Source organism: Xyrauchen texanus, chromosome 31 (assembly GCF_025860055.1).
Source record: "Xyrauchen texanus isolate HMW12.3.18 chromosome 31, RBS_HiC_50CHRs, whole genome shotgun sequence".
NCBI classification, from domain to species: Eukaryota; Metazoa; Chordata; class Actinopteri; order Cypriniformes; family Catostomidae; genus Xyrauchen; species Xyrauchen texanus.
This window is the reverse complement of record NC_068306.1, coordinates 29466730-29483897: the sequence shown is the minus strand read 5'-3', so window position 1 is coordinate 29483897 and position 17168 is coordinate 29466730. Positions and strand designations below refer to the sequence as shown.

At 43.7% G+C, this 17168-nt stretch overlaps 1 protein-coding gene across 6 annotated transcripts in view; it reads right to left on the bottom strand.

The window, feature by feature from the left end:
* Positions 1–17168, bottom strand: part of LOC127624630 (delta-sarcoglycan-like) — a 430073-nt gene that overhangs the window by 122727 nt on the left and 290178 nt on the right. For all 6 annotated transcript variants that reach the window (XM_052099430.1, XM_052099433.1, XM_052099434.1 and 3 more), the window contains 2 exons: positions 11664–11751; positions 911–1030 (listed from right to left, as the gene is read on the bottom strand). In XM_052099430.1, the coding sequence (XP_051955390.1) occupies positions 911–1030; positions 11664–11751 (208 nt within the window). The remainder of the gene's footprint in view (positions 1–910; positions 1031–11663; positions 11752–17168) is intronic.

Sequence of the window (17168 nt, the reverse complement as noted above, 5' to 3'; positions counted from 1 at the left end):
TGGTAGGAGTTGTACTTAAGGCAATATTATTGTACTATTGTATCAATTAACAAAAAGTTACACAAGAATCACAAAGTCTCAGGTCGATCTGCACTTAATGTCATAGTTCACCCAAAACTATAAAGTGTCTAATAATTTACTCACTCTAATGCCATCCATGTCTTCAGAAGTGATATTATAGGTGTGGGTGAGAAATAGATACATATTTATGTATTTTGAATCTCCACTTTCACTTCTCCATTCTTCTACTTTTGTTTTTTTGGTGATTTTCATTCTTCATGAATGTTGCTCCCAATGGCAGGCTAGTGCCTTGCATGGCAGCTTTGCCATCGTTGGTGTGTGAGTGTGAGTGTATGTGTGTGAATGGGTGAATGGAACAGTGTAAAGCAGTTTGGTAACAGCTAAGGTTAAAAAGGTGCTATATAAATGCAGACCATTTACCATTTACATATTACCATTTGCATATTGCCATCTACTGGTTTGAGCTAGTCAGAAATGTAGATTTATAGTACAAAATGACAATAAAATGTATCTATTTCTCACCCACACCTATGATGTAACTTCTAAAGACATGGATTTAACCACTGGAGTCGTTTGGATTACATTTATGGTGCCTTTGTATACCCTGGAGCTTCAAAGTTTTGGCCATCATTCACTTTCATTGTAAGGGAATACAGAGCTGAGATGTTCTTCTAAAAATCTGCAGATGAAAGTAAGTCTAGGATGACACGAGGGTGAGTAAATTATGAGAATTTTCATTTTTGGGTGAACTATCCCCTTAAAAGCAGCCCTATGAGGCTCATAAGCACTTGTAAAGAAAGAAATAAGGCTTAATTTGATGTTCTCTTGGTAGAGAGGGCCAAAAAAGAGTAATGCCCTCAGATGTGGTATAATTGAATTGTTCACTCACCCATAACTCGTAATCTCTCTGCACCGACTACCACTTCATGGTCATCAGCAGAGAACAGCAGCTTCCCTGAACTTGACTTTACCTCCAACATTTTGCCCCGTGCGTGAACTCCACGAGAGCCTGTGACAAAGTCAAACAATCTCTGAATTGTATTTCAGTGTTTTACAGTTGAACATCATATTGTCTTTAAATTATCCTGTTCATTTCCTCTCTTTACCATATATGTTGTCCAAGATATCTGTGACAATACACAAAACCCAGTGATCGATTATCTGTAAGTGTCAAACTAAGCAAATAAATAGTGAAATATATATTTTATAAATGTATAAAAAAAAAAAGTCATTCAGTTTGCTCTGTACAGTGTAAACTCCATTAATTTTTATTTTTAACAGACATACAACATCATTCTGTCATAGTGAGGCAGACAAAGAAGAAGCAATTAATTTAAGTAAAAGTCAATTGGTCTAATTCTGGCAAATATATTTTCATAGTTTACTTAATGACTTTTCACCAACTAAAACACATTATACTCTAGAATTCAATTACTGAAACACATTCCCATTCTTACACTTCCATTTTAATTCAGTTTTGAATACAGTTGTTCTAACACAGTAAGTCACTTAACTAGTCCATTTAAGGCAAAATTATGTTTCATTAGAATATGGCTTTCCTATAATGCTATTAGCCAGGACTTAATTGTACATGCATCCATGCACATGCAATTACTGTTCTGTAATGAAGTCTCTAGTTAGAGTAATAAAGGCCATATCATGAGAGAGACAAGAGTAACAACCTGGCTATCAAATAACTCTAACTCTTTCAAAGTAGTCATTTAACCATCTGTCCCATAAAGTCTAACATTAGCTGGCTGGCTTAAATTTCCTTCAGCTAGTGGATTGGTCCATTGTCGTCCCTTGATTATAGTAAATATATAATTTCATACTATTTAGTGTAATATAACAGGCCACAGACAGGGTAAGAAATTTTTTTTCCCCTATTCCCAGTCTGCAAAATGGAGCAGAGCAGGACATTTGTAATTACCATTAAAGGGGCTGGATTATGGTCTTGAAAGATTGATAGTCAACTTGTGTTGCACATGGGAAAGTCTGTTTGTACTTGTGTGTCTCTTCAACTATGGGTAGTGTTGGCCCTGTCGAAATGGAGAAAATAAACTTTTAAAACACTTTTCACTCTCTCACTAGTTTATTTAGTTTGGTCACTAATACTGTCAAAGAGTGTATAGGCCTATATCCTAATTACATACTACATATGTCATTAAAGATGGCCCCCATTCCTGTACTTTGCCTTTGTGTGTATATACTGTATAGAGGCAGATTTAATGATTTTGGGGCCCTAGGCAAAGTACAGAAATGGGGCCCTCTTTAATGACACACATTTACATAGATTTTCTTTTGAATATGATGTAAGCCTTTTTATTATTTTTATTACTGAAATACAGTAAGTGTCCTGAGATACCTCATCAGTGTCTGTGACAGCCCTAGACTGCACAACAATCAAAAATGTGTCTGTGGTTGTGTCTTTCCCTCAGGTTGTGCCTGCTTTCTAAAAAGTGCAATATATACCACAACAATACCTTTTTTCTCTCTGCCTCTTTCTTAATGCACTTTTCCTCCATCAACTTGAACTTGAATTAACTATATCAAAATTGTTAGATTAAAGCTTGACTGTTTCAAGAAGGTTTTGATCAACTTTTAAATTTGAAAACATAAAAAGTTTGCTATATTTGCATTGCTAAATAAGGTAAAAACATGTCTGAGATTCCATCAAAATGTTAATAAAAATTAGACAAAAGAAAATATGAATCGTTGCGCGTTTCAATTCACTACTTCGTCCATGCAAATTATCTTCAGTGAGCCTTGTCATAATGGAGCATCTGAACGATCTCTTTGCTTGGAGCAATGTAGCAATTAAAAGCTGCCAGGATAGGCCGCAGAAAAGTGTAACATTTAAAATATTGAGAGCTGAAATGGATGCAATGCCCATTCACCGCCAGCCTCCACATACCATTTAAAACTGTCCTGGCGAATAGTGATGACCCACATTAAAGACCAGCTAGGGGTTAGACACTTCTGAAAGTCAAGGGCTATGTTTTCAAAATTGTGTGCAAATTCCAAACTCTCTCCTTTTGTTGGGCCAGTCCCATCAAGCTATGGTAGACATAAATGGTTAAAAATATATATTTGTTTTGCGAATAAACTGTTTCCATCAGCTTAATGCGCATTTTAACGTATAAAAAAAATCCACCTCCTCCTAGTGCATTATTATTTTAAGCTAATTTTGGGAGTTTATTCTTTTCAAGTGTTTTCATTCAGGATTTCTTATGCAGAATTTCAAAATGTGCATACAAATAGTTGGATGGAAACCCACTCTGAGAAAACATTTTTTATGAGTGACAATACCCAGATCATAATCATCACCAACACTAGTAGGTGGGTATCCATCCAACTATTTTTATGTGCATTTGAAATTGCACATCAGAAATCCTGAATTGAAACGCTTGATATGCAAATAAAATTTCTAAATTTGCTTAAAATTAATTGTTTTGCATTAGTTAGAATGATCATTAAGGTGATGGAAATGGTTTTTGCACAAAACGATGACGTGTTTTGACCATTCGTGCATGTGTTATGAGTGTGCAATAGCTTGATGTGACTAGCTCACCAAAAGGTCCAACCATGGCATACAATTCTTTGAACATAGTGCTTGTCATTCGGAAGTGTTTATCCCACAGCTGATCAATAAAGTGGGTCATCCAAGGCCTGTAGGCTTACGTCCTCGTTGGCGGCTAAGACCTATGGCCCTGCTGGACACACCACCTCCACCCTGCATGCCATGGCACTCCTGCAGGTGCACCAAGCCAAGGCAATTAAAGAACTCCACAAGGGTTGTCCTGACCCGGGACTGATGCAGGAGCTCGAGAAGCTCAGAGCAGCCCTTTGTTTGCTTTGGTGGACAGTGGAAAGGAAGTGCTGTCTCCAAACATAGGATAGCTCACTGGGTCATTGACACCAACACAATGGCATATCTCGCCCAGGATGTGCCGCCCCTGTGGGCTGGGCAACACCCAACACCTTTGTGAGGTTCTACAACCTCTGGGTTGAGCAGGATTCGTCCTGTGTATTGTAAGGTTCAAACAGGTAAGCATTGGGACAGCTGGCCGGGTGTACCGCAGGCATATAGCAACTTTCCCCTCCCTTGTGGCGAAGACCTGCGCTCCTTCTCCCAGTCACGTTCACAAAAGTATGGACCCTGAATGTCCTTCCTCCTTAGCCCTGTGGTTATTGAATTTTCAGAGAAACTCGCCACCGGCCCAGTATGTGTGTCAATTAGGTCATGAACTGTGGTAGGTGCTCCACATGCATTGGTTATCCACAAAAGGGTTTCCCTGTTGGTAAACCGCATCTTTCTTGGGCAAAGGCCTCTCTGTCCCCATTCACCGTGTTTGTAGTAACTCCTCCCCCATTCGGGTAGAGACATGACGGCCTGGTGCACTGACTACGAGGCACACATAGCTCTACCCATCTCACATCTCCAATCCACATAATGCAGTTCAGTAGTTGTGGCATTTTCCTCAGGGACACCTTGTGTCACTACATCGGCACAACATCAAGTGAATGACAGAAGGGGAACGCCGTGGTTACTAACGTAACCTCCATTCCCTGAGACATTGTGTCCATCCTGCCAAAACACTGAACTACCCGCTGAAATGGCCGGGACTTTATCTCGGCTTCTCAGTGCGAAACCTGAATGAGTGGTTGCATTCCAGCTCCATATACCAGTATGTCCAGGGGAGTGGCATGCAAATTCCACTCGCCAATTTACATTGGCCTTTTCTCAAAAATCAGAGGTGCTGGGGCTCCCATGAGCGACCCCTAGTGTCACTACATCCAAACAACATCTTGTTCCCTCCATCAGGGAACGGAGGTTACGTTAGTAACCACAACGTTATTGTTCACTGACAACTATAAGTAAGCCATTTGTGGGTTTATCTTCCCCAAATGTATAAAAAACTAAGCCTCCCAGGCAGTATCAAAACATTGATGTTTATCATTTGAGTGGCCTGCTCAGCTCCACCCATTCCTTTCTATCTAAACCTATAGTTTCAGGCGTGGCTACTTGTAGTAAATTGTACAGCCTGGAGAATATGAATGGCATGGGAATGGGAATTACCAAGTTCTACCGGCTCGGACCTGACAGAACACGAACTGCACTGAGAACATGAACCATTCATTAAACGCTGCTTGCATGTGATCGCAGCCCAGGCATGCGAGGCATCTCTTATTTCCATCAGAAGGGGAAAGAAATCGACTGCATCCAGGAACTACACAGAGGTGGAAAGACATCTATAAACAGATGCATCCTAAAAAGGACATTCAACGCCTGCTGCTTATTGCTCTTTTGTGAGTGAAAATAAATTATTTTAGAAAAAAAAAAACACTTTTAGGAGGGAGAACACTCTTTTAGACAGAAGAGCTGTCGAAGCACCCAGGGGAGAGAGAGAATACCGCTGTAAATGCGCCGTAGATCTGACAGCATGCTCTGCCAACAGAGGTGAGTGGAACAGTAGTGAGACTCAGCTTGTTGATGCACAACCGCTCGGCTCAGAAGAAAAAAATCTGACTGACAGACACATGCCCGCTTCCATTTATACCCGTATGTAATGGGACAGGACATAAAAAATTCTGTCTGCCAATTTCTCATTGGCCTTTTCTCAAGTTCAGAGGTACGCAAGGCTCCCAAGGAAGAACCTTGTGTCACTTCATTCGACACAGTGTTAACATTTACAAGGTGAAGGACTTTGAGGGAATGTTTGGGGTTTTATTCTTGCCGTGTTGCTTCTGGTATTGACACACAAGTTGTATTACTGTCAAGCTTCAAATGAATTCAAAAGTTACTCAGGTTATGTATTGTTACACTTACTAGTTACCAAGAACTACCCTACCTCTTCGCTAGATTCCCCACAAACCAGCTTCCAATCAATCCGGCGATGTTATCGGATGAGCAATGCCTCTGCAACGCTTTCCATTCGGTGTGTTCATGTTATAGTGGTCTTGTTTATTAGGACGTTAAATGTTTATCAACCTTTATTTTGTATGGCCTACTTGTTTATAGGGAATCAGAGAATGCAAAAGGGCATGATGAGTCTGAGGGGTGTTGGCAAAGGCTGTTTGAAAACATACTTTATTTTTGTAATTCCTTTTGGTGCCACTAGTAGTGCAGAAATAACACACTTCAGCATTGTTAAGGCATGTTCCTACTGTAGGAACAATTCAAGCTTGATGTACAATCTTAATGCAGTAGGGGGCAGTCAGTGCTCCAGCTGTACAAGCAACATGCCTTGTCATACCAACAAACAAGCAGAATAGCATTACACAGACTAAAATTAGCTGTAAAAGACAACTGGACTGAGCACAACAGAATGCAGGGATCTCATCTCGAGATATGATTTTTAAAGATTTAAACTACGTTTTACTTGACACATCATCCTAAAAACACAGTGCTTATCACTAGAGATGCTGAAAATGAGTGAGACGTGACACAACCAAAGTGAGATGCTCCAAAATCTAATGCACAAGAATCTAGAACAACAATGAGAATTAGAACAGAGAGAAGTATGCCAATTTTAGGGTAAGACAGTTTTTTAAATGTCTAAGTGCTTAGCTTATCTGTTGCCATATGGTGTAATGTATTTGAATTGTCTGCATTATTATATTATATATTTATAATTATTTTATCAGAGTGTCTTTTTGCACCCCGGTGTAAATAGCATCTGACATACAATGATATTTGCACCCCAATATTCTTATGGAACCATAGAAATATACAACAAACTAATCAATAGATGTTGCTGCAATGGCTTGTGTGTAAAGATGGTGTGTGAATGTGTACTGTTGGCCAAGTGATCGTGGTTTAAATCTATATTTTGTGCCATCCCTTTTCCCATCTGATTTCTGGATTCTAGTCTTAATATTTCCTTTAATACTACTTACATTAATAGTTAGAAATATTGTATATCTAAATGTTGATTGCATCACAGTGATTTGGTCACAGTGAATATCGAGTAGTGCAGAGAAGGGTTTGATCCGGAGGCAGGTGTCTGTTGATCGCACTCACTCCTGCGTGAATACATGGTTACTGTAGTAAAAGCAAGGTTATTTTTTCTAAGGTAAGGTTAAGGTTCGGTTAAGGGGTACAGGTTAATGTAGGGTTTCTGTGGAACTCTAAATATACACAATAAACACACTATAGTGATGCACATACTGTATGTAAGTATTTAAAGATTAGTATCTACCATTATTTTTACAAGGGTTGAGGTGCAAATTATATCTGTGAGGTGCAAATTATATCTGCCTCTATTTACACTGGGGTGAAAATATATACCATTATTTGCACCAGGGTGCAAATAGCATCTACCTTATTGATATTATGTTACGAAAATGTATCAATTAATCAAAATTAATTAATTAATCAGAACATCATATATATATATATATATATATATATATATATATATATATATATATATATATATATACTGTGTGACAGCTTTCTGTGGTGTAAATGATGGTGATGGAAATCACATTTTAATAATTTTGGGAATTATATAGCAGATTCCTTCAAATTGCTAAGGTTTAATTCATAGCTGGAATTTTATGTATCCTAAATAAACAAAATTCAATCATATTTTCACAGCTTGATTGGAAATAATCACAATAAAAATATTCTAAAATTACATTTACCTAAAGTTTTCTTAGCACATCATGTTTTACTGACAACTGACACAGTTGTTTTATTGGTAACCAATAATTTAGGGACTAAAATCTAAATGTTTTTCATTTCGGTTTGTTCTGAGCAGAAACGGTACTCATGAGCCTAAATCGTGTCGGGTTACTTAAGTGTAACCCTTGTTCCCTGAAAAAAGCAGAACGAGATGCTGTGCTGGAAAGCACTTTGGGAACAGCTTTAGGTGTGACCAGCTGTGAATATGTGTGCAACACGTCAATGAACATTGACCGGAATCATTGTAATCATTGGAAGCACCTGCGGCAGGACTATAAATAGATGTGTCACATGCGCGTCATCAGGTATTTTGTCTGAAGAGCAGTCCTGGGGCATCCCAGTGCGGCAGTGAAGTGCAGCATCTTATTCCACTTTTTTTAGGGAACAAGGGTTACACTTAAGTAATCCGAGACGTTCCCTTTTCAAAAAGCTACACTTCTGATGCTGCACTGGAAAGCACTTTGGGAACGAGAATACCTATGCCGCCGCACTGTAGCTGTCCGGACACCCTAAGTTTGTGTAGTGTGCTCACAAGAGCGTGAGAGGTCTCAGATATGAGCTTGAGATGTCGACTCAAGGACATAAGAGCCTGGAGTGGCAGGAACATCCAAATCATAAAACTGATGAATGTGTGCGGAGAGGACCAACCTGCTGCAGAGGGAGACCTTTAGCCGAGGCTTTAGAGGCCATGAGCCCTCTGGTAGAGTTAGCCCTGATGCCTACTGGTGAAGCTTAACCGCGTGCCTTGTAGGCCAGGGCAATAGCGTCCCTCACCCAATGCGACGCAGTCTGCTTGGTGGCGGCTGCCCCCCCCCCCCCCTGTTGCGGCCCCATGGCAAAGAATTGTTGCCCTGACTTACGCCACTGGCTAGTGCGGTGGACATAAGTCTGAAGGGCACAGACTGGACAAAGTCTGTGAAGTATTTCCTGCTCCAGCGTTGTAAACGGCGGAAGCAGCAGGCTTCGAGAGTGACCGGGTTTAAGGTGGAGAAAGGCACCTCATGCAGGTAGTCAGGATGAGGGTGAAAAATTGCTTTGGTCATTCCTGGGGCAAACTCTAAACAAGCTGGCAATACAAACAGAGCCTGTAGGTCCCCAATTATCTTTAGAGAGGTAATCGCCATAAGAAACCATCTTGAGAGTCAAAAGTCTGCCAGACGCTGACTCTAGAAGTTCGAAGGGGGTCTCAACCAGACCCTCAGGGACTATTGCTAATTCCCATGAAGAGGTCCTGTTCCTAGCAGGAGGCCACAGTCCCATGGCTCCACGAATGAAGCGAGCGAGTAGAGGATGCCTCCCAAAGGGCACCCCGTCCATCAAGGCATGGCAAACCGAAATGGCTATGTATGTGCCATCATGTCCAGACCCAGGGGGGCTGGGTGACTCAGGGAGAAGTAGAGGAGACATTGCGCTGTTCATAGAGGTGAAGAGGTCCTTTTCTACCCTGTAAAATCTCACCCAGATTTGTTCCACTACCTAGGGGTGGAGTTTCCACTCACCCATCGGTATTTTCTGTCTGGACAGTAAATCTGCTCCCACATACAGGCATCCAGGGATATAAACTGCCCTGAGTGACAGGGGCTTGCCCTGGGCCCCAAGGAGAATCCGGCATGCCAGAAATTTAGCTGACGTGAACGTGGACCTCCTTGATGGTTTATGTAAGAGACTACAGCTGTATTGCCCACCCGCACCAAGACATGGTAGCCTCTGGAGGAAATATTTCAGGGCCAGAAATACAGCCATCAACTCGAGACAGTTACTGTGATAACCGAGCTGATGACCCTCCCATCCCCTTGAGCTGGACGACCACTTAAGACCGCTACCCAGCCCGTCAGGGAAGCCTCAAAGATCAAAAATCGGACGCAACCTCCCCCTTCTTGGGGACCAGGAAGTATCTGCTGTAATAGCCTGACTCTTTCTCTGGAAGGGGAACACGTTCATGGCCCCTTTGACCAAGAGGTTTTGCAGCTCTTTCCACAGTACATTTACATTTACATTTATGCATTTGGCAGATGCTTTTATCTTACAGTGCACTTATTACAGGGACAATCCCCCCGGAGCAACCTGGAGTTAAGTGCCTTGCTCAAGGACACAATGGTGGTGGCTGTGGGGCTCGAACCGATGACCTTCTGATTAACAGTTGTGTGCATTAGCCCACTACGCCACCACCACTCCAGTAGACGTGTCTTCTCCGGTTTCTCCTGGAATCTGGAGATAACCGTATTCATGGCGTCTCCGAAGAGACCAGAAGGCGAAACCGGGGCATCGAGTGGGAAAACTCTGTCCTTATCCTTGATGCCCGAAAGGTTAAGCCATAAATGCCTCTCGACCATTGGACAGGCTGTCTGCTTGGTCGCATGGAGAGTTAAATCTGTGGCACAACGAAGTTCAGAAAAGGCTTCTTCGTCGAGCGTTGCACCCGTACTCAGGTCATTCAGTAGGTCAGCCTTGCAACACGGCCTGACCTGCCGCTTGATAAGCCCTCCCCACTAGCATGGAGGTAGTCCTGCATTGCTTAGTGGGGAGGGCGGGTTTCTTGAGTGGTGATGCCGAACCCAGTGAGAGACAGCCCGCAAGCGTCTCTTCGACCGGCGGCATCATTGAATACCCCCGTGTCTCAGCACCCACGATAGTCGAGTATAAATACGTCGAGGGTACGTGAACACGGGAAGAATATGGGTTCCTCCATGAGCGAGAAAGCTCGCCATGGAGGTCATCAAAGAAAGGAAGGGACTAATTTAGTGTTCCCTTTTTTTTATTATTATTATATTTTTTAGTATATTTTTTGGCCACCAGACAGAAATCTGTCTAATAGTTTGGAATGCGAGAGCAGCATGCTCTTCCCCCAAACATACAAAACAAAACTGAGGCGTCATAGAACTTTGACAGGAAAACACGCATCGTTTGCTTTGCTTCTCCAACATTTTTCCACCTTTTTATTTTCTTTATATATATATATATATATATATATATATATATATATATATATAGAAAGAGGGAAAGGAGAAAAGGTTCACTGCGCAATGCCTAAGTTCTAAATCCTAGCAGAGGAAAGAAAGTTTCTGACAGGCTTGAGAGACACACAATACAGTATGCTCTGAAGAAAATGGATCTGACAACACGCTGGTGACGCGTCTATTTATAGCCTGGCCACAGGTGCATCCAATGATCTAACCAGCCGAGGCTATAAATTCCGGTCAATGTTCATTGACGTTTTACACACATATTCACAGCTGGACACAATGCAGGATTGTTCCCAAAGCGCTTAGCAAAGCGCAGCATCATAGTGAAGCTTTTTGTAAAGGGAACCACAGTGTGTGCATATGTTCTACTAAAAAGATAGAAGACTTATTTTTCTTGCAACAGGAAGTGGTGTTATTCTGAAAAATGTACAGTGATAAACCATTTGGTCTTAGGTTTCATTAAACAATTATTGGAATGACATTCCAATTATTGGTAACCAGCATAAAAAAAGAAGAAAAAAGTTTTCACTCTAAAAACAATTGAAAGGGATTTAGTTTTAGTTGCATTCTGTAAAAAAAGAATTGTCATTTTTTTCCTTGAACCATTTGTAGTCCCTGTGACCTAGTGCACAATCTTTTGATAAACTAGTTTGTGATCATTTAGATTTTCAGTTTTTAAAAACAAATTATTATTTTATCATGACAGATTTTCAAATTTTAAGATCCAATATCCAGGTATGGGACAAGGGTACTATAAAATATCAATAAATCTACACAAACCTACACTAGTAGTATCTAAGTAGAAAATATAAATGATGAAGACATTAAAAACCAAAACAGTTTTAACATGTCCTTTACATTGCAAAAATATAAAATGTTTATATATATATATATATATATATATATATATATATATATATATATGTATACAAATCAACCCAAGATTTAAAGTGCTCATAGTTGAAGAAAAAAATTGTTTGTGTTCTTACCTGCAACAAGTTGAGATACTAATTGCTTCTTCTCATTGAGGATGTTGACAGACACGTTCTTAGATGATTGCAGAAACAATGGACTCCCCTGACATGAAAGAGAGTAAAAAAAATAAACATCATACTGCACATTTTTTGTGACTTATGTAAAATGCTTACTTCACTCAAAAATGTATATTCTCTCATAATTTTCTCACCCGTTTCAGCAATGTCATTTCAAACCTGTATGACATTCTTCTGTGAAACACGTTTACTCACATGAAGCAATAAATCACAGCAGTAATTACATTTATAGGTGAACTATCCCATTAAGACAAAATCTTGAGTTTTGAGATTAACTCACAAATGAAGTCAACCCTCAGATGAGGTGCTGTGCAAACTCTACAAAGATTTCCCACTGTGCTCAGGGACTAATCATAACTTGTACACATCATGCATGTGCACAATAAGACCACACTTCATAACAGCACCTATTTTTATATTACAAGAGCCACATTTATGATATTGTTGTGTTTCAGACTCTAATCTGCATGGTCCGCTTTTACTCCCGTCAGGGTGCCACTCACTCATGCAGCGCATTCTGAAAGGGTAAATTCAGACAATATATATAAAAATGCAGACCATAGTGGCTTTGTATTTGTGCAAGGCCATATTACAATTTTAATCTTATTAAAATCCATCATGCAGCCTTAATGGTTATATCATACAGATGTTTCAGAGATCAAAGTAACAAGTGTGATTGTTTTTAATTCCCTTTTCAAGTATGTGCTACTTTCACAACTGTCACATCCATAACAACAAGTTTTCCTCATTTATGTGAAAACAACAGTTAATAAAAAATAATGTATATGTGTTTTTAGGAGTGTCAACCCTTCTATATTATGTGGATTGTATTATATCTGGATTATTCATTTCAATTCACAAAGATTTTACTCCTGTTCACTTTAGTCACGTCTGTATCACAAGTTCAAAAAACTGAATATTTTATGATGTCTGGACTCTAACTGCAGGTGTCTATGATAATTATTTGAAATGGTTTGGTATATACTGGTCATGGGTATTTTATATATGTAAAATGTTATGTTTTCACTGCAAATGCTGGAATTGCCATTGTAGCTCTGTGATTGGGCAAATTGCTCTGCTTGACTTCTCTGAAACCCTCCACTTTCCCAGTGGAACTCGGACGCTTGACCTCTGGCCTAAATTCTTTAAGATCTGAATTTTTGCATTTTGAATTTTAGACTATTGAATTCTATATTGAATTTTAAAATATTTGAATTTCTTCAGCTTTATTTTATTATCTGAATATTTACAGCTAATTTCACATCAAAAAATCTCAGAACACAAAATCTGTTTAAAAATACAAATCTATAAAATATGTCACAAAAACAATTCACTTAGTCTACAGTTCAAATGTATGAGATTCTAATTTAAAATGATAAAATACACAATGGAAAATTCAGTTTTGTTAAATGCCACATAATTAAATTAAAATTCACAAAATCCATATTCAAACCTTTTTATCTTTTTTTTTAGCTCCATATGATGTTGGCCATACTTTTAATCAGAATTATTAATTCCCTGTTTGTCGCTCACTTGACTTTGTGTCAAATGAAGCAACATTAGGGGTCTTTCTTGAAGAACTTAAGATAAGGCCAATGAGAAATTGGCAGACAGAACTTGCATGTCCCTCCACTGGATGTACGGGTATAAAAGGAGGAATTTTCTGTCCATTCAGATTTTTTCTTCGGAGCCGTGCGGTTATGCGATAAGCGAGCTGAGATCACCTCTGCAGAGCGTTTGCATTTGGATCTATGGCGATAATCAGCGGCTTTCTCTTTATCTACACATTAGTGCAGCTTTGCCCCTCGGTGCTTCAACAGCGCTTCTGAAAGAGGTATTTTCTCTCACTAAAAGAGTTTCATTTCTCTAAAAGAGCACACACAGCAGGCGTCTTTTTAAAGATGCCCTTCCGCCTCTGTGTAGTTCCCGGATGTGGTCGATATCAATCCGCTCCTGACAGTCATAGACGCTGCCTCGTGTGTCTGGGCCGCGATCACACTGAGGCGGCGTTTGTGGATGGTTCTTGTTCTCAATGCGAGAACTTAACCATAGCAACATTGCAGTCGCGGCTTTCCTTCCTAAATAGGAAGGCCACTCCAGATGCCCCCCCCCCCCGAGTCGCTCCTTCCCACAGGATTGAGGGCGACCCGGTTCCTTTCTTCCCAGAGGTGGACGATGAGCTGACGAGTTCGTGGACGGCACCTTTCACTGCCCACATCTGACCTCCTCACTCGTCCACACTCACTACCCGTGATGGTGTGGCTGCAATCCACCTGTGTCCAGAAAACGGCACCACCTCAACCAGGCCTTGCATAATCTCCAGTTCTGCTCACGCAGAAACACGTTCTAACATGCGTCCGACATCAGGATTGGTTCGCAGCGTAGGACGCGTACTTCCATGTCTCTATCTTGCCTCAACATCAACCCTTCCTACAGTTCGCGTTCGGCGGCCTGGGCATATCAGTACAATGTCCTCCCCTTAAGCCTGTCCCTGTCCCCTCGCATCTTTACGAAGGTCGCAGAGGCAGCCCTTGCCCTGCTAAGGGAAGTGGGTATCTGCATACTCAACTACCTCGATGACTGGCTCATCCTAGCACACTCTCGAGAGTTACTATGCACACACAGAGACCAGGTGCTCCGGCACCTCAGCCGCTTGGGGCTTCAGGTCAACTGGGAAAAGAGCAAGCTCACTCCGGTTTAGAGCATCTCTTTTCTCGGGCTGGAGAGTCTCAATGTCAGCACATCTCACGAGCGAGCGTGCTCAGTCGGTGCTGGACTGCCTCGCTTCATTCAAGCCAGGCACAGTGGTCCCTCTAAAACTTTTCCAGAGACTCCTGGGGCATATGGCGTCCTCCGCGGCGGTCGCGCCACTGGGGTTGATGCATATGAGACCACTCCAGCACTGGCTCCAGACTCGAGTCCCGAGACAAGCATGGCACCACGGCACACATCGGGTAAGGATCACCCCCGCCTGCCTCAAAACACTCTGACCCTGGACAGACCTCTGCTTTTTACGGGCAGGAGTGCCCCTGCAGCAGGTGTCCCGATGCGTTCTGGTCACAACCAACACCTCCTGGTCCGGGTGGGGTGCCGTGTGCAGTGGGCCCACAGCAGCGGGCCGTTGGAGAGGGGACCCGCGGCGTTGGCACATCATCTGCCTGGAGTTGCTGACCATCCTTCTTGCTCTCAGGAAGTTCCTCCCGTTAGTTCGGGACAAACATGTCCTCGTGAGATCGGACAGCACCACGGTGGTGGCGTACATAAATCGCCAAGGCGGCGTACGCTCCCACCAAATGTCACAACTCACTCGCAGTCTCCTCCTATGGAGCCAGCAGCGACTCAGGTCGTTGCGTGCCACTCACATCCCTGGCAAGCTCAACGTCGTAGCGGACGCGCTGTCACGACAACGCCTGCCCGGCGGGGAGTGGAGGCTTCACCCCCAGTCGGTCCAGCTGATTTGGGAACGGTTTGGCAAGGCCCAGGTAGACCTGTTTGCCGCCCAGGAAACCTTCCACTGTCCGCTCTGGTACGCCCTAACAGAGGCTCCCCTCGGGACAGACGCACTGGCACACAGCTGGCCCTCGGGGCTGCGCAAGTACGCATTTCCCCCAGTGAGACTTCTTGCACCGGTGCTGTGCAAGGTCAGGGAGGACGAGGAGCAAGTCACGTTGGTGGCCCCCTACTGGCCCACTCGGACTTGGTTCTCGGAACTGAGGCTCCTCGCGACAGCTCCTCCCTGGCGAATTCCTCTGAGAAAGGACCTCCTCTCTCAGGGACGGGGCACGCTCTGGCACCCACGCCCAGACCTCTGGAACCTCCACGTCTGGTCCCTGGACGGGACACGGAAGAGCTAGCCGGCTTACCGGCGACCGTTGTGAATACAATTAACCAAGCCAGAGCCCCCTCTACCAAGCACCTTTACGCCCTAAAGTGCCACTTGTTCGCAGATTGGTGCTCTTCCCGAGATGAAGACCTGCAGAGATGCGCGATTAGGTCAGTGCTTCTGTTCCTACAGGAGAGGCTGGACAGGAGGCTGTCCCCGTCCACCCTCAAGGTGTATGTTGCCGCTATTGCCGCCCACCACGATCCTGTAGACGGCAAATCTCTGGGTAAGCACGACCTGATCCTCAGGTTCCTGAGAGGTGCCCGGAGGTTGAATCCCTCCCGGCCAGGCCTAGTTCCCTCCTGGGATCTCTCGGTAGTCTTGGCAGGACTCCAGAGACCTCCCTTCGAGCCGCTTGAATCAATTGGACTCAGGGCCCTCTCTCTTAAGACGGCCCTGCTGATCGCGCTCGCCTCTATCAAGAGGGTCGGGGACCTGCAAGCGTTCTGTCAGCGACACTTGCCTGGAGTTCGGTCCGGCAGATACGTCTGTGATCCTAAGACCGCGACCGGGCTATGTGCCCAAGGTTCCTACCACACCCTTCCGAGATCAGGTAGTGAACCTGCAAGCGCTGCCCCGGGAGGAGGCAGACCAAGCCCTTTCGTTGCTATGTCCAGGGCGCGCCCTGCGCATTTACCGGCCGGCCGGGTGGATCGCTTGCGCCCAGCGCCCTTTTCCTGACGTCAAGGTAAAGTAGTGCGCCTTCTTCCCAGGGCGCCCCACTCCGAGTCTGGACCCTGGTCGATTCCTCCCCAGCCCTCCGGGTCCGCGGTTCAGCGGAGGAACTCGCCGACTCAAGCCACTGCGGGTACCTGATGGCTACCCTGTACTGGTATAGGTGCTCCACAGGTAAGGCCTCCTGCTCGGACTCCCCCTGTGTGTAATTCCACGGTTCTGTCCCCTTACGAGCGGACCCCTGTGTCTCCCTTAGGCAGTTACAGCTGCCCCGGTCGCCATGCTGTAGCAACTCCCCCCTTTCGAGGCTGGATCTACCACCGCACCATACTTTCCACACAAGCCCTAAGACAGCCGTGTGACGTGTCTACCACTTTTCCTCCCCAAGAAAAAGGGCAGGTGTGGTCTCCGCAGGATCTGGGTAAGACCCCCTTCCCTATATGCGTGTAAGGGCCCCGGCCGTGATTGCTCTATGCGAGAAACATAGAGAGAAAAAGGCCCAGCAAGGCTGGCCCGTTCCCATGTTGGCAAACGTCGCCTTGTTCCCCTCCCAGGGCAACTAGAAGGATTCCGATGTTCTTATGGGGCATTGGGGAAGGGTACGTGCAGCCAGGTACAGACGATGCGCGGCACTGGATGAAATCCCTGCCCGCCTCTGTATCGGCGGTTCACGTACATGGTTCAGGACATGGCAAGATTGGAATGGGTCCCCTAGTGTCGCTTCTCTGACACAACGTGGAGAGAGCGACAGAAGGGGAACGTTTGGTTATGTATGTAACCTCCGTTCCCCGAGGGAGGGAACGACACGTTGTGTCTTTCCTCCGCCATGTTACTGAACCGAGCCACTGTTGTGGCCGGACCATTCCGGCTCCTCAGAAAAATCC